The following is a 24,294-nucleotide window of genomic DNA, read 5'->3' as shown; positions in this document are numbered from 1 at the left end:
AATACTGATAGTTGAGAAAGTATTAGAGATCACTTATGGAGTCTCAAAAGCTGCTAATGCAGGTGAGTCACTACCCGTTTCTTCATTTCTGAAACAATCAGCTGTGGAAAACATTAGAAAATATTAGCAGTGAAGCTATACAGATAGTGGAAACATCTGTCTTTTCAACATCTGCTCTACAGAATTCTCTCATCTGGCTACTCTTAGATGTAATTGAAAATCAACCACTCCCTTGAAGTGAAAGCAGAAAAAAAAACGTCTTTTATAAATTTCATTTATGATTTTATTTATTCCCAGAGGTCCCATGGTACATTCGTATGCACGCATCCCTTTTTGTTTATACCAAACACTGACCACATAAGAACTCCCAATGTTTGGGATATTGCTACAACTCAATAAATACTTTACAAAAATAATGCAGACCTTTTTCAACATCAAAAAGAGCTGTCAGTACCAGAACAAAAAAAAACAACAGTAGGACACTGTAGAATTATTTGTAGAATTTGGTGCATGCTAAATAAACTGGCTAATAAGTTTAGATGTGAACCTGAATATTATACCCAAGCAAAGTTCAAGCTCTTTAAATACAAAAGTGCCACTTCCTTTGTTTATGGTGTGAGGCATGTAAGTGTATTATTCCCTTTGATTGTCTGCATTTTAAGGAACAGGCAGATATATTTCTCTTCAAGCACAATGCACTTGCCTCAGTCTCTACTACAAGTGAAACATCACCAAGCTGCCAAGTCCCCGGTGGTTTAGCTCCATTTGTCCTTGTGCCTAGTAATTGTTCCAACTTATGATTGCACTGTGCAGATGGAACTAAAAATTGCCATCAGAAAAAAAGTCTTCTAGGAGTTTTTTTTCTTTTCTTTGTGCAACAGAAATTAACGGTCCCTTCCTTTGAAGACCCAACACTGAATGACAGATTAGACAAGAGTCATTTCCCCCCCCCCCCAAAAAAAATCTCAACAGTTTTACTGTGAATAGTGTTGAAAGATTTATGATATTAGAATATAAAGACCCTAACTGTACTTTGTTGTTATCACTGCGGCACACAGAACTGCCCTTTGTACTTCTGGAGAGGAATTTAAATTATACAGGATAACATATAGGAATCTGCTATGCCTCTCTTGCACCCTGAATAATTTAGTCTCTGTCAGAGATGTTAAGCAGAAGTCCTGCTAATATAGAACTTTTTTTTGTTAAACCTTGTCCAACAAAAGGAAGATAAAGTGGTTGCACAGCCGCGAGATTCAATTTTTTTCCTCCTGGATAAAAATGTCAGCGAGCACTGCATTAGAATTCCCGGGCCTCCTGGAACTGTTTGTAGTAGTCCTCATCAGAAGGGTTTTCCTCACACCTCTGACCGTTGTTCGGAGGTCTTGCCTCATTGTAGCGGCTCCAGTCCCCTTTGCAGATAATCCAGGGCAGTATGTCCACCTTGTAATGGAGGTCCGCCGAAAACTCGGTGCTGATGAGGTTCGGCGTGCCCGCCCCTTTGCCCCTGGTGATGAGCTTCATGTTGTCGTCGTAGCAACAGTGCTGGGCGGCCAGCGTGGTGCTCTCGAAGGTCAGCATGGAGCGGATGCAGTAGCGGGCCGTGGGCTTGTAGATTTCCAGCTTCTCTTTGGGGCCGCTGGCGTCCTTCCAGCGGAACTCTTTCCGCATGCCTCGGTCGTAGAGGTCAGCAGTGGAATAGGCCACCTCCGTAGGGTAGGCGCAGGGGCAGCTGGGAAGGTCATTGGCCACTTTCAGCATGTACTTCTTCAAGAATTCACTTTTACAGTTCATCCATCTCTCGCAGCTGTCAGTATCTGGAAGGCATTAGGTCACAGTCAAGCAGCTTTATGGGTCACACAATAAAAGAACACTTGGAATGCTTTGTTTCATTGTGAGTTCTCCCTCATTGCTGAAGTCAGATGAAGAACAGAGATTCAGTTTCAGAGCATTACATACTGTATATAGGTGGAGCTGCTCCCCTAGATTGCTTAATTCATTTCGATACATTAATTAGTTTAAGGAAATTAACTGTACAACTAAATGACAAGAAATAGTCGGGATTCTCATTGTGTCCTTTTAAAAATGACACAAACATCTGTTTTAAAAAGACAGTCAATCCTCAGCTCCTTAGCAGTAGTACAGAGTAAAACCATCCATAAAAACAAGAGAAATAAAGTTTTCTTTCATAAAGAAAACTTACCAACACCAAACAGCTCAGTGGCATTGAACTCATCGGTTCCTGCTAGAAGACTGACTTCTGTCGCTGCAGTTCTGAAGGTATCTTCAATCCCTGGGGCCACAAACAATGATGCGCAAGATGAAAATACAGTCCTTTAGAAGGATGGATAACATTAGATCTAAAAAGTGTCACTTTAGAATCCAAGGAAACGTGTTTTTTCAAACAGGGTTTGTATCATCGATGCTCTGTGAGCCGCAGTAATTTCCCAGTAATCATGGGAAATGAAGCCTTTACATGTCTTGTGTATTTTGTGCCTTCTGGAATGAGCATGTTCCCAAACAAGATTTCCTTGGGGGCTGAAGAAAAGACACGAGTAAATGTTCCCCCAACATTTTTTTAAACACTCCTGAAAATGCGCACAGCAGAGAGTAAAGCAGAGATCAAGCTGATTTTCTCCAACAAGTATTCATTTCAGGTGAAATGGTTAACTAATTTGGCTCTGGAAATAAAGTGTTTTTTTTTTTTCCCGGCAGTGCAGAAAAACGGCCTCGGGGGCTGACTGACCTGGGCAGTTGGGCATGTCGCAGGTGCGGGACTCTGTGGCTGTGCAGGCGTACCCACAGGACCGCGTGCGCTTCTGGTTCCCATTTCCACAGGTGACGCTGCACGCTGACCAGGAACTCCAGTCCCCCTCCCCGTCAATGTAATCTGGACACCAGGAAACAACAGAGGAGAGGAGGGAGAGTCAGCCGGCTGCCAGCAATTCCACTGCAACATTAATTGGGGCCATATGTTATTGGTACCTGCAGCCTAGGCCAGCCGCCAGCTTGCCATTAGCATGCCTCTATAAATGGCTTTTACACGTGGGGCATTGCATGGGCCCACAGTGCACATTTTCTTCTTCTTAACCACCACCACCACCACCACCAGCAGCAGCAACAAAACTAAAACTGCTCTCCCAGAGCTCTGGGCAGCTGGGAATCTTCAGCTGTAAATCTCCAGTGGTGGAGGGCTAGGCTTTATTAGTCAGCTACGTCCCTGTAAACCACAAAATATTTCCTTGTAAAATCAGAAGCCTGCGCATTTGCGCAATATCCCCGGTTTTGTCTGTGTTACCAAAGTGCGGAAGAGAGGGCGTATTAAAAAAGGGGACCGTGGAGATAAATCATCCCTCACGCATGAGTTGAGAATGAGTCTGGAAGAGGTGTGTTTTCAGAAGTTTTGTTTCACTCCACGATGTGCCTCAGCTGTTTAAGTACTATGTCTGTAGTTGTCCTTTCACTGTTCACAGCCGGACAAGTTTAAAAGCTTTATATCCAAGATGTAAAATTGCTTTGGTGCGGGGGTGTGTTCTGGAGACTACTACTGTATCTATCTAGCAGCTACAAAAACAGCTTTTCTGATGCAGCTGTAATCGCTCAGGTTCATTATACAAATACATAGCAGCTCACATAAAAACTTCAGATTTGGCCCAGTTCAACCACAGTTACAGTCTCATGTCTGTTTTTAGCCTTATGCTGGTGTCTGATGTTATTTTATTCACTGTATGCATTCATGACAGGAAAACACCTACTGTATCACCAACAACAATGCTCTGAAGAGTTCAACAAAGACCCTGTTAAACACGTTTCCAGTGTAGCCAAAATACAAAGGACTTTTTTTGTTTTATCCACAGAATTTCACTGAAATTCAATACTGCTTTGCTTGTCTCAGTCCCAAATAACACTGACCTACTTTGTAGAAAAATGAAAAAAAGACAGACTACATTGCCCTATTATATCAATGAGCACCGATGAGTGTGAATTCCATTTCTTAAAATCTGCTGTTACCAAAACCTAAGGAGACATTTTTTGCAATTAGATATTCATTGATTTAAATCTCAACTAAATAATACACACTCATCTCCCACCTCTCATGGGCAAGTGAAAGCTCCTCACATACTGCTTTACAATACAATCTGGGAACCAGAAGTATTCTTAATTGTCTTTTCCATAATGAGCTTATTAAAAGGTCCAGTGGACCAGTAAAAACACTCTATAAATTCAAATGGTTTCACTGCAAAACAACTATTAGTGAAGCTGAGGTTCTCCATGTAAGTTTTTTCCTCCCTAATGGTTCACTGCTAATAACTGGAATCCTTGTCATAATACTCTGTTACATAGAGAAATCTGTCCTTTACCTCTGTTTTTTTTTGTATTTTCAACTTCTTGCAAAACAAAATCACAAAACAAGACAATCCCACCTAGAAAATAAACTGCACTTTTTTGCAATACTAAAAGATGAAAAATAGAGTATTTAATAAATAGCCAAGTAAATACAGTAGAAAAGGTATTGTTCACATTTCAGCTAATGGACTATTTAATTGAAAAATAGTGTGTTTTAGGTATGGGAAATGGGATATTTGTATTGGGCATATTCAAGCAAAGTACTCTCAGCCACCTTTTTAGCTCCAGCTAAGGTAACACCGTCACACGACTGTGATCAATTAACCATCTATCACACTGTATCAAACCATGTGCAGGTCTTGTGATGTGCACAAGTACCTGCTGTGTACAATCTGCACACACGATTTCCTTTCAGCTCAAGAAATAACAAAGGAAATCACACAGCTAACTCATTTAATCTTCTCACAGCCCAGAACTGCTGAATTCTGATATGCCTCCAAAAGTTATTTCACATAACTGCTTTATTTATTTTACTCTGGAGAATAATATGGATCAGATTATAGCTCACCCACATTAGGCAAGCGGAAATAATTCTTAAGCCCGGAACCCAAATTTGAGTCAGTGAGGAATAACAGACAGACAGCTCTTTACAGTGTCTGTAGTTTGCTTATGAAAGAACGAGTGGTTCAGACATGTTGAGACATTGTAAGAAGGCGTTTAATAGGTAGCTCACATTCTTTTACATTAACACAATATGTATCCTTATGTGATAATGTGTGACTGTTCAATGGAAAATAATTATATGACATATATATGAGTTTCCTCCCACAGTGCAAAGACATACTGGTGGGTTAAATGGCCCTGGTGTGAGTGTGTCTGTGTCTTTGTGTCTGCTGTCCCGTCCAGGGTGTATCCTGTCTCTGTCTTATGCCCATGCTTCCCTGTGACCCTGTATTGGATAAAGCGGTTAGAAAATGGAAGGATGATTCTCTCCTGTTTTTTCTAAATATGCAGGTGCGGAACATCTGTTTTCATCCTTGTAGAATGAAATGACTTGCTAGTTTGAGTTCTTAAACAGGCCAGAGGATCAACATTAACTGCTTCAAGCAGCAAGTAGACCATATTCACTTTTGTGTTAACTATAAATTGATTGTCATGTCATTAACCACAGTGTAAGAACATAAAAACCATTCCAAACACACGGATGCCATTCAGCCCGTCTAGCTGTTTGTTAACAAGCACAACAGCTCAGCTCAAAGGCCTCCAGTGGGGCCTGTGTTGTGAACGCACCATACTCTGCCTGCGCCTTGGCCTCAAAACTCCTCTGGCTGGGCCCTCCTCGTCGGTCCCAGTCGCTCAGGGGCTTCAGGAAGTTGCTGTCATCTGTGTTGGCGTCATAGGTGTACTCCTGCTGGCTGTCGCCATGGCGAGCCGTGGAGGTGGAGAGCTGCCACCAGTTCCTCCAGCTGGGTGAAGGCCAGCTGGACTTGTTCTCCTTCTGCAGCTCCTTGTCAGGCTCCTCTTCCGCCGCGTCCACCACCTCGATTGTGACCTGCATCCCAACAACACAACACCGCTCTGTTGTCTATGTCTTGCAATGTTTCTTTGAAAAGCAGACAACACAACCTTTCTCCTATATATTTCTTTATACAGTACATTGGACAAACGTGAGTCTTTAGGCAGGTTACCCTCCTTTTGTCTTACAATGGTTTCAACCATTAAAAAACAGAGGTGTTTGACATTTTAAATGTGCAAAAGTTTAATTTTTTGTAAATCATTCGAAAAACATTTTTTTGTGAAACCTGTAGTTTGAATGTTGTGCTGGAATGTTCTGTGTGGCCTGTTATAGGAAATAAACCATGATCTATTGAAACCAGGTCATCAGCTATATCTATAAATGCAAGCTATATGCAAGCTATCAGCTATATATCTATAATTATTATTATTTATTATTATTATTATTATTATTATTATTATCTGTAAATGCACAGAGATATGTAAGTAGATTGCAGTAAACATGATAACATCAGCTGTCATTTAATCTTTCCTTCAAAGCTATTTGAAATGACACTCCCTGAATCGCCATTATCTGCAGAACAGTAGTTTATAATCTTATTGCATTAAACATGTGCCTCCCAGATGAAGTGATTTATATACTGTGCATCTGCATATAAACGGCAGTCCCTGGATTAGACCTCTACACCTTATTGTCAAGTTCAAAGCAAGTCAGTTATAAACTCCAGCAGACCAGATGAAACAAAGATCAAAGATCTTACTTTCAACCAGAAACTGAATGTCAGCCCTTCACAAATGGCCACATCTTGACATGTTTATGAACTCACTCATTTTAAATTTCATCTTCTATAAATCTGGGGTCTTGGTCCACTGAGAACCAAAGCAATATCTAATTCAATATACAGTATGAAGATATGGTTTCAGTATTTTTCCCCACATAAATAACTTTTCTTAAAACCTTATTTAGTGTAGGTGTCTAGTTCATATTTTTCTGGGGTTTTTATCAAGCCAAGACTTTTAAACACCATTAGGTCCCGCATCTACATTCATTGATTTCCTTAGAGAAAGTGATGAGCTCTTACAGTGGCCCGTATACAATGACGGGACAGCTGCAGGAACAGCTTTTATTTATGGTGTAACTCATGGTTTCCTCACACATTTAATATTTTAAAACACCTTGATCTCCCATAACAAAAAAGGAAACCCAAAGTACTGAATTTTGTGTAATCACTGAGCCATCACATAGTATGATCTTCCCATATCACTCATAATATCACTTATGACAAAGCTTTAAGTAAATTAGGGGCTTCAAAATATAAAGCAACTCTTGGTTCATTTTTTTGTAGAAATAAGACCATAACATTACACTTGGCTTTACTTAATGCTTTATTTCCCTAGTGAAGCACATGGTGGAGAATGGAGTCCCTTGCTCTTCCTGTCAGAAATAATCTTTATTCCTTAAACCACACTTAAATAAGTGCTCTGTGATCAAGAATATATTACTTCGTTTACTGTGCTTGAATTCAGTAAGAACCCAGACAACCTGATGTTGATGAAGAAACTATTAAGTCCGGAAAAAAAATAGAAAACTGTAAATTACAAGTGCAAAGGCAAACTTTAAAAATGAAAGCAGTGCAAATGAACCTCACTCTAAAGTTGAATTTAGTGAAGCAAGAATCTAGTGAGGGTTATTAGCTTAGTGCATTGAAAAGGATCCCAGTGAAAAGAATTAATGGTGTGCAACAGTGCATTAGGCTCCTTCCTGGTTGCAAAGCAGCTGCCTAGTGGGCTTGGCCAGCAAGGGTGGGCTATGCAGGCAAAGATCTCTTCCTGTTCGCTTTTATGTGCAATACACACTCAAGCACTGTTTGTTTTAGCCATGCAGTGGGCTTTTAATAAAGCTCTAAAAACATCCATTTAACTATGGAATCACAAGATATACTCAAAGGCACATCTTGTATCAATCGTTTGAGTATTCAACTTACCTAATGACTCAGAATTTGGAAACAGCACTGCAGAATGTAAGCTTTTTTAACTATGTGTTGAATCCCCTGAAACCACATTCTTTTTATTCGGTGACTAGTGTGTTGTAGAGATTTTCATTCTACACTGTAGCTTCACTGTGCTGAGTGGCCCTCAAACGCCGTAAAATCAGAACACAGTCGAGTGGCTAGGAATGGGAAGAGAGAAACCCCAATAGAGAATAACAGAGAGCAGGCATATCAGAGGAGGGTGTAGGACGATGTAGGGTGGTGGATGTGGTTGAGAAGATGCGAGAGGCGAGGTTACGGTGGTATGGACATATCATGAGGAGGGACGTTGAGGAAGTAACAAAGAGGGTAATGGAATTTGAGGTGGAAGGTAACAGAGGAAGAGGCAGGCCTAGAAAGAGATGGATAGATTGTGTGAGAGAAGATATGGAGGTATGTGAAGTGAGTGAGGAAGATGTGCTCGACAGAGACAAATGGAGAAGAGCAATCAAAGCAGCTGACCCCAGGACAGTCTGGGACTAAGGCTGTGAAAAAGAAGAAGAAGAAGAAGGCATATCAGAGGAGAAAGAGAAAGGTGTTACCTGAATGTTGGGGTTCTGCCCATTTATGTCTGCCTTGGAGAGGTCTGGGAAGTTGTGGAGGTCCAGCAAGAATGACCCAGGCCCATCCCTCTGTATGGAGGACCCTGTGTTGTCCTGTGGGGAGCGGTGTTTGGGGAGCGGTCTATGTGCAGCCCGGTGCTCAGGATGGCCGTGTCTCTCCCCAGAAGAGTGGTGAGTGGAAGAGCTGCCGCCATCACTTAGATTGTTCTGAGGAGAGGGGGGAAAGGAATATTAATGGTCCTACTATTACAGGTGCCTCTTCAAACACTGTTCACGGTAAGGAATTCATAAGGATACATATTCTCCATTTATGGATGTAAGAGGAGATACCCAGGTGTCTTGGCCAAATTTCCTCTTGACCTTCTAACCAATCATGGCCTCCTAATAGACCCCATCTATGAAATGACTTCTTCACCACTTCTGACTTCTCCTCCCCACTGACAGCTGGTGTGTGGGGAGCGTACTGGGGTATTTTGGCTTCCATCTCCTCATCCCAGTGGGGGCTACACACTGGTTGTGGATGGGAGTCCCCATTATCTGTAAAGCGCTTTGTACTGTAGTTTCCAGAAGAGTGCTACTGTATATAAGTGTAAGCAATTGCTGTTGTATTGAGAGTTTAAGGAGATAAGTCAATAATGTCTCCCAGAAGAGGACAATAGCAGAATTAAAATATTACTTTATCAGGACAGAATGGGGATATGTGCCCCAAATTAAATCCTTAAGTCAACCATTTAATGCTCACCTGATGCAGTAGCTATGCAAGTAGGCTGATAAAGGGACCACTATCCAGCCCAATTACTGTTTTGCCCAATGCATCACAGAATAAAACCAGCTATAGAGGTTACTTCTCTATTCTAAAGTAAGGCAAAAAAGCCATTAAAACTGATACCTAAATCTGCCAAGATCTTCCTCATACATATTAGAAGATAGTTACAGTATCACTCAAATTCTAGTCACGGTGGCACTTGAATACACTTGAAAAACATTTGAAAACAAAAGCAATGTGAAATTGGATTAAGAACAATTTTAAGAACTAGCAGATTTGATAAGTGATGGAAATAATGTTTTTTGTGTCACAGAGAAAAAATAAAAGAACAACAACACTTGTACAAAAACTGCTCACATATTTCTAAGGGAACAAGATGTTGCTTCAATAGTTCGAGAGAGGCCAGATCTGAAGCTAGCCTGTACTGTGCCGTAGTCATAAAGATTTAGTCCCATCAATCAACTGATCTTCAAATCAAGACATTCTAAAGATGCAGTAAAAAGAACAGCACAATAAATCATCCCCTAAGGGGCAAATAATCAATCCGAGACTTCATCCTTATGAAAAAAGAAAGCAAACTTTTTGCAAAGTGGTGTCGACGCCAAATAACCAGTGAAGACCTACATTAAAAACAGGGCCATACTGTACATCCCTTGCTTCCAGCCAGAATAACAAAATGGAAGATTAAAACAAGTTTAGATTCATTGACACCCCATAACTCCTTGCAGGTTCCTAAATGCTATGAATAATCTACCCTTCGAACACTATTAGCTACAGCCATTAGCTGGATTAGGTACATCAAATTATCCATCTTTACAGATTCATTGGAAACGTTGCTATTGTTTGTCAATCTTTTAACACATAAATGTGGTCAGGTTAGCATGTGTCCTTTTACAACGAAGGCCTGTCGCTCCGCGAAAAATGCATCAGGCTATGACGGCACCCAGAAATACAATGTGATTCTCAAAACATACAGCGTCCATCAAAAGTAAGTTTGAAAAAGATTTAAAACGCAATCAATTAGCCTAAACAGGCAGCACACCAATAATGTTTTTGTTTTCCTGACAGTGAGAGACTCTAGGTCTGTCAAGCATTGTACTGTAGATGTCCGTAGGATTGCCAAAGCATCTGCTTCTAGAGAAAGTAATGCAGAAGGCATAATTAGTTGCAATTGGACAGACAGTTATAATGAGTCAGTAATCCTCTGTGTTTGTGTGGTAGACAATAAGATGAAAGTAGACTATCAATCATGTATTTTTTTATTTTGTCTTTTTTATGGTTATAATTGAACCAAAATGCAATGCAGCTATACATCACAGAAGTGCGTCAGTTTACCACAGACGAAGTGTCAAATTGGTTTATAGCTACTCATAAATTTAAACTGACTCCACCCTCACTAAAATGTCCTCTAGAAGACAAGGTAGAATTTCCTTTAGACAATTTAGTCTAAAAACAGTGCCGTGTTTTGTGGGTGGATTGTAAATGTCTACATGTAAAAACCACTTTCATTCATAGCTGCTGAATGAAATGCCAGTCTTCCAGAAAAGCTGCAGGACTGCACAAAAAACCAAGGTGAAGGAACATTCCTGCTTAACATGGAGACATATGACTATGAAATGATGCTTAAAAGAACTACTACTAAAATATTATACAGAAATCACACATATGGGCCACTACAAAATTATGCATACATAAATTGGAGGGAAAGTCATTATTATCGAGGAGCTAAAACACATTTGACATTTATTTTAAATGTCACATTATAAGAGATAAAACATGCAAATCCCAGCATACTGTACCATGTTTCTACCTTATGTAGACAGGTTAAGTACTACTGGTGTTGGTGGGATGTTCTTTTCACATTTGTTTAATATTCAATTCGTGTTTCCTTCTCAATTGTATTGATTTTGCTTCTTTTCCAGTAAAGTTGCTTTTGAGATTTCCTTACTCTGTAATGGAAAATGGGTTTGAAAAACGCCATGAACTAAGCTGCACATTCTGCCCTGCCAGGTACCACAATGTGGGAAATGACAATAGAATAGATGACTAATAGCAATTCCAGCATAGACGATTATAAGTTTGTTATTCATTTGTGTAACAGGTTGCGCAATAAAACACAACCAAAACCATGACAGAATATACAATTTTAACTGATAACCTGGTGCTTTGACTGTGAATCAGATTTGCATCTCTATAGGAGTTTGAAGTATTTGATTTAAAATGCAGTATTTGTTCACATAATACCTGTTAATGTTTTTTTTTAAAGAATGTGGCCTATTGTTGCACTAGAAATGTAAATGTGTCACAGTCCTTTGAAACTCTGGGCCTTCTGTACTGTGGCACTCATAGCAGACCCATGCTCATAAGTGCCTAGTAGTATTGCAAAGTACATAGCGTTTCCTGCCTCAAATTCTTAATGCATCATGAGATAGCCCTGTACAACATTGGGTGTTACTAGAAAAGGAAGAAAAAAATCAAATGTAGCAATCTTCATGGCTTTAGGGCCAACAACCACAATAAGCCCATTGATTTAGGCAGCAATTATGGAGGGGAAATAAACAGGATATGGCATACCAAGGGAAGTATGTCATTTTAATAAACAGATTACAGAGATTCACCACCTTACAATACTACACTGTGCCAGCAGGAACCATTTTCCAAATGTATTTGCTGCAAGGATTCAGATCCTCACGTGATAACCCCTTCCTAATCTCTGGTCCCATGAGGAATGTGTACGTGTAATTACACACCAACAGCTCCTCTCTTTCTGCAGCCTCTTTTGCTGCTTGTCCTGCACAGCGAAACCGGACAAATACAAGGTTCTTACTTAAATCCTAGGGAAAGACTTTTTATTTCATTTTACAAAGGAATTAAACTCTGAACCTTTCTGAATAAATGCCAGCGGGCTATTGCAGTTTCATGTGCATCATATAACAAGAATGAATGCATGACTCGACAGACAAACACTCTCTGAGAGATAGGATTTCCTAGGTCTGCTAACTGATACCACAAGTGTACAGTAATTCATTGCATGAGGATTAAAGCTGCTTTAGAGAGGGATTCAGTCACAAAAGACTAAGTTAAGTTTTCAAAACACTGTCTGATTAATGGCCAAACCGTTAACAGAACTGGGCCAGCAAGCTCTGACCACTAGCATGCTACCTCGCTGATATTTTGGTATAGATTTTCCTAAAAAAAGACACCTTTCATAATAGAGTTCTTTTATCCTAGCCTTTTTAAAAATTGGCTTTAAATTACCTTTGGCTTTGAGGCTGCAACCTTAGCCTTTCCAAAGCATGTTTGATCTTTTCATGCTCAATTTTAACTCATCTTTCACACTCCCCATCTCTTGGAAAAATACTAACAGCATGGTTCACTTTCAAGGTTAAGAACTGACAATCTCCATAAACATCTCTACTAAAACATCTGTTTCATCATTTGCCAGGCAATCTAGGCTCCTTTTGGAACTGGAGTCATCAAGCCTTAGATTTACCTTTCCATTAAATCTACTTGTAGCAGCTGCTTTGGCCATATCTTCTTCTTTTTTGTGGATCAGATGGAAAAAATGTTAAAGGTTCAGAAAAGCATCCCTGTGCAGCTAAGGGAGAAGCACAACCTTATTTACAGGGCGAAGAGTCTTAAGACAATTGTGTCTAAGATTGTTCTATTGTGCATGCAAAGTCTGCATGTTTGATTACTACAATGTCATCAATATTTCAGAACAAAACACTACAGAAAAAAAGTTACTTGTCTAAACAGCTGTGTGTAAAAATGAATAATCAGACAAAGGCCAAGAAATGGATAACCAGACTGAACTGGCAGACACCCAAGAATGAAAGGATTGAATTATTCAAGTTAGAGCAGAGGTGCACTTACCTAGCTATGAGAGAAACGTGTTATGGAGCCTATTGGCATTTGGTCTGTTTCCAGTCAATGTCATGGTCCTTCATTTCATAAAGGCTGCATTTACTGATAAAAGCAATAATTTCCTTAGAAATTACCAGTTTGCAGTAGTCTCCTTTGGTCAGCATGCAAAAGGATACTTGATGTCTCTAGTTGAACAGTCCCTAATGAATGCTTCTCACGCGGACATATAAATGCAGGTTTTGCACCGTTGAAGTCCCATTGCATGTTTTTTTAAACTCCACAAAAACATCAACGATAAAAAGTTAAATATGGATTTTATATGAATTCTAAAAATATAACTATATATTACAGGGGTAACAGAAATTATTCTTGAATGGGACAAAATGTCTGACATGACTGCACACAGGGACAAATGTAATATACGATAGAGTGCCTTTTATGTATGTCACAGCAGATTTCCAACTGGTAGGACTGCTGACCATCTGCAATGCATAATCTTCTCAATCCCATATTCAGCAACCAGACAATCTCAAAATATGATGGTGTACTGCCCTAAAACGCACATCAGGACACTTTGAACACAATTTTTTTTGTTACAATTGGCAGTCAACGTTTAAGAAAGGAAATCCTCGTCTGCTCACTGGTTTTCTGAACACATAAGGTAACAGTCTTTTCCCAACATTATCAGCTAAAACCCACATTAATTAATTTAACCCTTATGTCTACCAATCTGTGCTTTTCTGGGTGTCGGCTCCTTACCAATGTACAGAGGGACAGTCAATTTCCCCCATGTGGCTCCTGAAACCATCTGAAACTTTTGCTCATATTTGCTAATTAGTGAAAAGGCACCCCAAGCATGTGTGCTGATGCCGAATGCTGTCGCTCAGCAGTATTTCAGCACAAACACACGAGACCAGGCTGGAGGACTCCCATTGCAGTGCGATATGTCTGCTACTTTAGATGTTGAAAGAAGGTTTGGGTCATTCCTGATTCGCCTTAAGGTCCAAGTGAGATTCTAGCCTGGACCAGCAGACAGTCATGGTAGAAAAGCCGAGTTCTTTTTTATGTAGGTCTTGCCTGCAGTTTGTTATTCATTCAAGCAGATACAGATTTTATTTTGTATTGGACAAGGCCTTTACAATGACTAAGAATTTGAGATAAAAGTCAAATGCTGACACTATTTTGTTATAATCAAATGCAAAAATTTACTCAAAATCAAACATTTCTATAATATATAACTGAAACCATTTTAGAAAGTTTTACGAGGCAGCTAAGACTATTAATTCAGTTTATTTTTTGTAACAATGTTAACATCATGCCTGTGAATTTGAGTTCTTACCTTCAATGAATCACTGCATTAAAGCACTACTGAACATTATTCCTGGTAGGAATAATACAAAGAAAATGGTTTACTGAAATGCAAAAAACAACAACTTTTGATCAACAATTAGAAACAATTAGTTCAGCATTGGTTAATGGCACATATTGACAAGATAGGAAGAAAAGAAGACAAAAGGCTGCAGTTTAAATTGTGTTTCATCCTTTAGTTACAAGCGTCTTCCGCCTACCCATTATCAGAAAGCTGTTTTTTCCTGCAAAGGGACACGGCAATCCAGAAGCATCGAGAACAAGGCAGTGACTGAACACAAGGCCATCACAGGGCACTCACAAAAACAAGGGGACAATTTAAAGACACCTATTAACTTTTAGTCCAGAATATCACTGGGAGCTATGTATTTAGTGTGGTTAATCCACCTGCCTCAGTACAGTAAATCCATCACAAATGCATCACTGTATTATGTATCTTTCTAAGCATTGATCTCAATATCCAACCAATGCTGATGCAGCAGTCTTTAATTGAGCCTGCATAGCTCATAATTAATTGTTTCATGCCAAACAAAGTCAAAGATGTAAGAATGCATCCATTCTATTTGTAATTTATCTTTCGAAATACTTGAAAAACATTTTACAGGCCATTGTATAACTAAGAGATCAGCCGCTGTAGATAAACCAATCAACACATTTACTGCTTATTGAATCTCACTCCTAATATCAGCTGATTCCTCATAAGATGTCAAACATAACTTCCTATTCTGAGAGATCAAAGGTGAATTGCAATTATTCATCATGTTTCACTGAACATCCCAGGAAGTTTCTTCAAAAACATGAATGAACCTCCCCTCCCCCCCCTTCCTTTTTCACTTTGCAAGGGTTGATTAAAGGAGCATGACTCCATTTTCAATTTGAAACAACTCAGGGGGCATACCAGTGGGAGCACAAGCAGGAAATGAATACCATACACATCGTAGCAGATGCCTTTGAATCTGACACTTAGGTGGAAGGAAAAATGATCTCTCTCTTTTCCTCACGTACCAGATTAGTGTTTCTGAGGATCATGCCTGCCTCTTTTCAGCTCTGGCTTCTTTCAGCCTTCTCAGAAACATTTAGGAAAGTTATGGAAGTCCAACAGGAAGGAGAATACCTAAGAGCTTGCAGAATGAAAGGACTGTGATCAGATCTGCATTTTTAGGGCTGCCCAGACCTCTCATTCCCTTCCTCACTCCTACCAGATTCAAAGTAGGGTTTGTATCCATTTTGTACTGACAAAAGAACAGCAAAAATCCATTTAAAAATTCTTAAAAGGGTAGGTTCAGTTAGATTCTCATTTTATGTTTTCACCATTACTACATGATAACCAGTTCTTTATCAAGAATTCTTAATGATCAAGGCTTATATACTATGGAAAAAAACTGATGGTGGCTGGGCAACCAGAAACATGAACAAACCACAGACCTTTATGGCTACAAACCTATTAAAGTTTCATATTTAATAAAATACTTTTCTACTTGGATGTCAAGGGTTCATACATCTTCCATTGCATTGTGCAAAAAAACCCGAAGTCTTTCAAAGACCCTTTTTGCTAAACCACCATTATAAATCACATTCATTATGCTTTTTAGGCTCCTACTGGGTGGACAGTAAAATTGTAGCTCACAGTCATACATTACTCTGTGTGACACATTCTCCGTAAATTCCAGACATAGTTTTGTCAGACATGCAACTATTTTGAGTGACTAAACAAATTACAGCTGAATAAAGTGTCAAAGTGTTTCAAACTGCTGTTCCTAATGTAATTTATAATGTTTAAATATGACGACTCCTGAAAGTCATCCTCTGCAGACAGATAAGAGACTAAAAATTCTGTGTTTTAACCAAGGTTTAAAACATTAAAACATAATTTCTTCCAGGTTGTTTCAGGCAGTGGTCATTCTTCAGATGTGCAGAAAGAAATGTAAACAGACTCATCTTCAGATGCAGCTGAAGAAAGTGATTTTTTTTAATCAGTCAAGACAGATACAATTAATGTTTTAAGTTACAGAAGTCTTCTGTTAGCATCTCTCTTCCTGGAACCCCATGGATGCTGAGAACTTTACTGAAGCCCTCTTTACAATTCCCAATTTGTGCAGGTAAGACCTCTATTTGAGCAAACAAAATAAAGTGTTCGTCATCCTAAAAAATATATTTTTATACTTGTGCTACAACTGACATTGCATTCCTTCAGTTTGACAAGGGCACTTCAGTGGTGTTCTAAAAATACTTCAAAAATGACTACTGGAGTTTTGACAGACATACCACAAACCTGCTGATCCCTAACTCCCCTTAACCATATGGCCTGGATATACAGGTTCCTGCTGGTCTGTGCTAATAGCACTTTGAATAAGCAGTAGTGTATGAAATGAGGATTTTAAGGACCACTTTAGCACTGGAGTCACCACAGCAATCTCAAAAGCCCTTGTAGCTTTTACCCAGCAAGATGTGGGAGTAGTATGTTTTGTGTGGCCTATAATTTCGGAGAAAGTGGTCAGAAGATATCAATTCTTAGGTAGTAGTTACTTACCCTACGTCCGCTTCTACTGCTGTTTGCTTGGGCGTGACCCTATTGCAAGGCTAGAATTAGGTGTCACATTTGTATGAAATGACAGGTTCATAAGATTATTGCACAGGTATAGCAGTATACAAAATGGAAGGTGTTCAGTTACTGCAGCTCTTTAATAAGGCAGAATTAATTAACCTGACTTCTGATTTCTCTTATTGTGTGACAAACCAATAAAAAGACTAACAGTATATAAAAAGTGTGCTTAAAAGTGTAGCATTTACACCAAGCGATGATACATCAAAATTGTACAACAAACAAATAAGAATTCATTAATAATATTGTGTACAATTTTGATCACAAACATTTACAAAAAAAAAAGATACTTTTGTTTTGGAACCAGTCCAGAGAATAGCAACCAGATAACTTCAAAGGCTTAAAGGAATGTCCTGTACTGACTGAAAGAACTGAAACTCTGTTGTATAACAGTGAAGACTACAGAGGGGCATCTTCAGAATGAACAGTACAACTCAAAACAGAGGACACCAGTGGAAACTACATAAACTAGCACATAAACTGCTGAACAGGCATTTCGATCGAGAAGGAACCACATCTTTATACAAAGGGTTGTGGGAGACTGGAACAAGCTACCCAGCCATGTTGTTGCAGTCAATATTCTGGTTTCTTTCGAAGAAACAAATAAGAGCCTCAGATCAATTAGCTATTAGCAACCAAACAGGCTAGATGTGCTAGCATTCCTCCTCCTATCTGTTACCTTTCTTATTTACATACTGTATGTTGTTATTTATGTGAGAAAGGAAGGGAACAGCGGAAGACAGCTAAATCCATTTACATCTCCTAGCTGGTAAGATTTACATGTAAGAAGGTGTACTAAATGATTTCAAGTAGTCAAGTATTAATTAACTTTAAATGTACAACACAAGAATTCGCACTGCAATAGCAACAAAGCAGTCCATTGCTGCTACAGCAGTAGAAAAAACAGACGGTCCCCACTACATCACCAGGCTCATAACTAATGCCCAGGAAGGCCGGCTATTACTTCCCTCTGCCTGACCCACTGCAGTCACCACGGAGGTCAGGTGGGCAGGAGGTGGCGTGTGCAGGAATGTGGCAAGTCTACATCCAGCAGCATAAGAAGAAGGCTGATGAAAAGTAAGGGCCTGATGAAATATCTAATGTGCAGCCACTTCGGCACACAAAGGGTGACTTTTATAGTGTGCAGGCCTGCCGTGGTGATGCATCAGCAGGAAGCTTGGGTGACACTGATGAAGCCATGATGACAGCGGACTGCCACCACAGAGTGGATCACCCCAGGGGCTGATCAGGATCTTTGACCTGGCCCCCTTTTGTCACTAGCTACTCCCCAATCCCTGGGGAAACATCTACAATACAATGCCTGGTCTTATTATGAAGACCCGACAATGTTATTTTGTGGTTTTGGCCATGCTGCAAAATAAAAGCTAGAAATGCTGAAAGAAAGAAGAAGAAAGGGGACTGAGTAGTATGAATACCAACCTTTTTGCTCAATAGTGACGAAATGTTAGTTAAAACGCATAGTCTTCTTTCAATGCACACCGCACAATAAGAAAGCAAACCAACGTTTGAGAATATTCCAGTCTGACACCTTGGAGGATGCAGTTTCAAATAATGCATCACCCTTAATCACAGCTTTCAGAAATGTGTGTGCATATAGAAAGGAAGCAGAATACAAGTGGAGGCAAAGTGGTATTTAGAACTAACCCTGTTTGTGAAGTATCCCAGATTATTTGAGTTTACAAAACAAACAGTGCTGCACTATTCACTCATCTATTGTGGAACTCTTAGGATTTAAGGTAATTCTTAAATATTTGCGTATCCTGTTCTTTAATCACAACAAAGAAGGGTTTGGAAAGAAGAAACTAAGAGGGAAAAAAAGGCATCTACTGGATCATTTCCAAAGCTCGGTTCACATAAAAGTAGAGTCAATTCCTACTCTAGCTCAATGCAAAGCCATTTCCTGATCCTGGTGTTGAGTATCCTTTCAGAGTATTCCTTTCAGCCACTAGGCTGCCAATCTATTGTTCACTTCTGTTAAGATGGTTCCATCTTAAAATTCAGCATAATTTTCCCTGGATCTATGTTTTCCTTCATGAAATGGTTACTCTTTCTTCTGTCGTCCAAGATCACACCTTTAAACCTGGACATTATCTCCCTCTTGTTCCCCAGAATAATGCAGAATTCAATCCCCAGCACCCTGGCCACATAAACAACAGACTCAATACAGCATGTGGCTCATTGTAATTTAGATTATTTTGATTTGGCGTTCACGCAAACCAGATAAAAAATCCTGGTGTCCTGGGCATTGTTTTTATTAAGTCTGCACATTTCAGCCAGGGTATGCTGAAATTTCATGCCATTTGAACTGCTTACATTCATACACTGAGGATACAGAGCAGTTCCGAATTGTAGATGTCCATCCAATCTTATAATCACTAAAATGGCACATTACACAAAAGAGAACAGAAGTCTATTTTCTTTATACAATGCACAATCATAATTACTACGAAAGTTAGCCATCGTTTTGCAAAAAACATTTTTATGTTTTCAGATGAGCCGCAAAAAGAAAAGGCCATTAGCCAATTGCCATTGATTAATTTAGGAAATGGATCATGTGTCAATATCACATTGCTCCAGTGACTGAGATAGGAATCACAGTGCTGAACTATGATGATGGAGATTTCCTTCCTATTCAGAAAATAATTGAGTAAGTCTCTGTAATCATTGATTACAGCTATATTTTCGCCAACTTTCAACAAGATTTGATAAATCAAACACACTTTTTGAATGTTATACACGTAACCACCGTTTTAAAAAAGGTGCAACTCTCAATAAGCGACATGACAAACAGTGCCCCCAGTGGAGCATTTTTCTTAGTTAAACCAAAACTAAATTCCTGAAATTGTATTTAGAAGACTGAAAACAACAAGTCGGGGAGTGTAAATTATTTTACGGTGAAGCCACATTTTCATAGGGCTTTGAATAAAAAAATATCAGCAAAGGTTGCCCTACTGATTTCACTGCCCTATGTGTAATCCCGTGATTTTCAAAACGAGATAATGTGACAGCCGCTTGCTGTCTACAAATGTATGTAGATTAAATGACTGGCTTCAGGTGTTTCTACACGCCTTTTCCAAAATATCACTATCACTGTTTTTCCCCACACTGAAAAAAGACTCCTCATTTCACATTTTTGATACCTTAACTCAAAAGACGCTATTAGTCTACTGTTGCTTTACAGTATTAAAGTCATTTTAAAATAAGAAAAAATATATTTTCAAGTCACACTTAAACTACAGGTCTGTGGTTTTGCAATCTTAAGGATTTGCAGTTTATAGTCTTCAATTGTAATAAACACGCTTTGAAGATAATTTGAGAACATAATGATTGTACTGGATAATATAATTATATAATTCGCAGTTTCAATCAATTAAGAATATTTCTACTCGACCGTTGTAACTCAGGTGATGGATATTAAATAAAGGTTATATTTACACGTTTAATAAAACAGACCATCAAACAACAATCGTTTTATAGTAATATCTGTACCATCTCGTTAATACTAGTACACCAACTGACCTCTTGACTGTATTCTGTCCTTGACAGCTAAATGACTTACAATAATAATAATAATAATAATAATAATAATAATTATTATTATTAAATGACTTACAACACTACAGACTTTGAATATTGCGAAAAAGAATAACTACGTATGCACCCGCATTCGACTCGATAGACAAACTTTTTATTTTACATATCGCAGGATTTGCAACTGTGCAGCAATGCCTTTGCCCATCAGATGAGTAAGCCTAGCGAAAAACTGCACCCGAGCAAACTGGCACAAGCTTTAACTTCAGTTTAAACTATCTTCTTCCACAGGTGATGGTGCGTAAAGACTCAGATACCAAGAACGGGACTTTTGCGAAATCAGGTTACACAGCCAAACGAAAAGCCCGCATTTAAAGTGTGAAACGAGAATTTCAAAAGCCGTTTGAGTCCATTACCCGTTCTAGTAATCGATGACCGATTACGGTTGTAAATAAAACCGACCTGACATAAGAGATAAGATGAAAGAATTGGAAAGGAATCGAGCCTTACCTCCGTGAGCACGATGTCCTGTTCTCTGTTCAAAGACGTCGCATTCCCCTGTTGCAGAGGACTGCTCCGTAGCACAGTGATGTGCAACGTTAGGAGAAGGAGTCCCAGTAATAGTAACAGCTCGGCCGCCAGCCGAACCATCCTTTTCACCCGGCCGGTTTTGGGACCCTGAGGTGGAGCTGGGGCTCCACCGCCGCCTCCTGCCGCTGCAGAGACTCCGATCTCCGGATCCGCCGCGGACGAGGAGCCGCAACACCACTGTGGAGCCACTTCGGGATTAGAAAATACAACCTAAAGAAAAATCAAAGGAGGTGGTGGTGGTGGTGTGGGGAGTGGGGAGTGGGGGGGGGGAGACGCTGAAGTAAATTGGTGCTGGTTTTCCGAACCAAGCCGTGCACGGCTGCGGTGTAACTTGGGGGGGCGAAATTCCCGTAGTTTTCAGCATTTAGTCCAGCAATTTCAAAAAGTTCAGTCTTTTCGTTCAGCATTTACAACAGCAATTTCAAAAATGAATTGGAAAAACATTTCCCCTAACATTACCCTTTATATTCGCTTAAAATACGTTATGCATGATTTTTGGTTCCTTTGACATTGCTATAACAGAAGCTGTGTGAAGTGCAGCTAATATTGTCTTAGTTTAGAAGTTCAGGGAAAAAAAATAAATCAGAAGCCAGATAGGAGCGAAAATTCCTGGTGTACTATAGCAGCACAGGTAGTTCAATACACACAGCAATAGTGATTTTAACAAGCAGCTAAGACGTGTGGGCTGGTATTCATTGGAGTCCAGGTAAAGTTCACACATCCCCGCAACCAAGCGACATTTTAGGTGCAGTCCTGTTCATCTTGTGGCTGTGCCACATTCCTCGTTGCCTTTTAGTAATGCCTTTTCTGTACAATCGGATTTTCTTGCTCTTCTTTCTTTCATCCCTGCGGCCGTGTCCTTGTTATTTTGAGCACATTTTAGTTTACTGAAATTGTAAATACATGATCAGTGTTTTAGTATTCTGGTTTATATCCTTAATTACTTTTTTTTGTAAAAAAAATGCACACTTTTCAGAAATAGAGTTTCTCTTTCGTAGTTGAATCTGCTAGTTTGTTATCAAACTGCATCTAGAAAAATGCAGAATTCAGTGTTTAGGAATTCCTCCCTCCTGCCGCACGCGGTTAAACTAAGTAGTCGATGTGTGCTACTCGCAGTATGTGTACAACTGCGGCGTGCGCTACACTACGTATTAGCAAATGACTCCACTCCACTCCACACTATTTGTATATGACTGCTCTCTGTAATGTTTTTATACTCCTCTCTGCTGGTTTGCTGTCAACTACCCCTCCCCCTGTCGTTAACCCTTAATTCCCTGTTGCACCTCCTCTCCTGTTCGCGACTGTCACTGTCCATTGCCAAAGTTACGACATCAAGATAAACACTACTCCTTCTTTCAGCCTGGTTTCCAGCGGCATTGGTTAAATGCGTGCATTGCTACCTCATAAGCATTAATCATTCTTGCGAACAATACACATGGTAAACAACGTTTCCCGTTATTATGTGTTATTGTTTTAGTTAAATAATAAGACTTTTTTTTCTGCCAGTAAATCGTAAAGTATCTCGTAAGTAATTAATCGGCAGAATTATCCATAGTTTTATAGTTTCTTTAAAAAGTGTGTCAGGGCTATCGGAAGGCAGGACTATTTTCAAACACTTAATCTTAAATCTAAACACTTAAATATTTACAATAAGCAAATTAAAAAAAAAGTATCCCCCCCCCGAATCCTAATGAAGTGGATAGGATATTCAGTCATTGGTACAAAATAATGTGAACCACAAAAGAACGTTAGGGATCTGAAGTATTTTAATGGTCTATCTGGAGTATAGCTAAATGTCACTTACATAGACATCCATTAGTTAAAAGGTAAGGTAACAAAAAAGTGTGTTTGCATTTGTAGATTTAATTTACTATGACCCAGACAGCTGCATGACAAGACCTGGCTCTGCTTGACACCTTTTTTATTGTGTAACAAGCAAATGGTATTCCATGTTTGATCACCTTGTTTTTGTTTGAGCTGTTTGTTATGTGCTTCAAAGGATTTAATTCTGGTGCTACATAATAAGCATGGCTTGCTGTTTTAGATGGAAATACCTCATTTGGAAATCCATTAGCACCCAAGACGTGGAGCCAACAAATGGTCATTGATAAAGGTGTTTCAGCAGCCACTTTCAGCTATTGCCAACATTGCCAGCTTATGGAAAAATATTTTGGTACACAAAACGTCATTACATTTGTATCAACAGACACAGGAAATCTTTCATTCCCAATGCAATTACACTCTTAAACAATGCAAAGTAACTACCTTGTCTCTTGTTTCCTTTCTCCTGTAACACGACTGTATTCTCTTCCCTTTTGATGATATTTGTCATTGTGTTGTGTTTGACTTGACCATAAAACATATTTCCCCTAGGGGACAATAAAGCTTGAATTGATAAAGGAATTGATAAATCAAGGCATGAACCGATGAAACTGTGGAATGAGAAATGGACAAAATATAATTTCCTGTTAGTATTCTTGGAAGCTGCTTATTAAAAATAGCAGGACTGAGGATGCTGCTGTGCTGGTGTGTATTCATCGGAAGCAAACAGAAACTTGAAAATGTAAACTTTAAAATTAGGAAGACCTCCGAGTCTGAAAGTGTTGTTTTGTTGGTCACTTAGACTATTTTATAACAGAAACCGTTGATTAGTTAATTTGTGAGCCTACCTTTGTCCACAGAAAACAAGCAAGTTAACCAAAAATGGATAAAGAATTAAATTTAATTATTTGTTTGAGGAAAACTAGACTCCATGTACAGTATGTACCTGACCCTAATTCCAACATGTCTTTAGCAGTATTGTATAGTTCTTGAATGTCAGCAGTGAGTCATTATTACTCTTTGTATGACAGTGCCTGCTATCTAGACAGAAATTAAAAAGACCTGTTACAGCAGTAGAGAGACTTTGCTCATAAAAGTGTCAGCATTGTTTTTTCCCCCTATAAATTAAAAAGAATGTCAGAGGAGAATGTAATTCTTAAATTACACATGGATTAGTCTTGACTCAGGCTTGAAAACCTATGTTCTGCATTTCATGGAGCCTTGTACTCATGGGTACTGTGCCTCTGGTGTAAAACTAGAGCACCTTTACAAGAT

The 24,294-nt window shown here is 39.2% G+C and overlaps 1 protein-coding gene across 1 annotated transcript; it reads right to left on the bottom strand.

Moving 5' to 3' along the window:
• Positions 1 to 618: 618 nt before the first annotated feature.
• On the bottom strand, positions 619 to 22,389 carry ism1 (isthmin 1). The gene is made up of 6 exons (XM_088610097.1): positions 21,118 to 22,389; positions 8,432 to 8,659; positions 5,635 to 5,896; positions 2,744 to 2,887; positions 2,201 to 2,290; positions 619 to 1,814 (listed from the first exon to the last, which is right to left on the bottom strand). The coding sequence occupies exons 1-6, from the start codon at positions 21,256 to 21,258 to the stop codon at positions 1,297 to 1,299; spliced, it is 1,383 nt and encodes a 460-aa protein (XP_088466223.1). The 5' UTR covers positions 21,259 to 22,389; the 3' UTR covers positions 619 to 1,296.
• Positions 22,390 to 24,294: the final 1,905 nt, after the last annotated feature.

This window comes from Lepisosteus platostomus, chromosome 17 (genome assembly GCF_059453375.1).
Source record: "Lepisosteus platostomus isolate fLepPlt1 chromosome 17, fLepPlt1.hap1, whole genome shotgun sequence".
NCBI lineage: Eukaryota > Metazoa > Chordata > Actinopteri > Semionotiformes > Lepisosteidae > Lepisosteus > Lepisosteus platostomus.
This window is presented reverse-complemented; position numbering and strand designations above follow the sequence as displayed.

Coding starts and splice junctions, on each gene's coding strand:
- ism1 (XM_088610097.1), bottom strand. CDS start 21,258: ATGGTTCGGCTGGCGGCCGAGCTGTTACTATTACTGGGACTCCTTCTC. Junction 2,888..5,634: donor CAAGGCGCAGGCAGAGTATG/GTGCGTTCACAA, acceptor CCTGGTGTCCAG/ATTACATTGACGGGGAGGGG. Junction 1,815..2,200: donor CACTGAGCTGTTTGGTGTTG/GTAAGTTTTCTT, acceptor AATGCCTTCCAG/ATACTGACAGCTGCGAGAGA.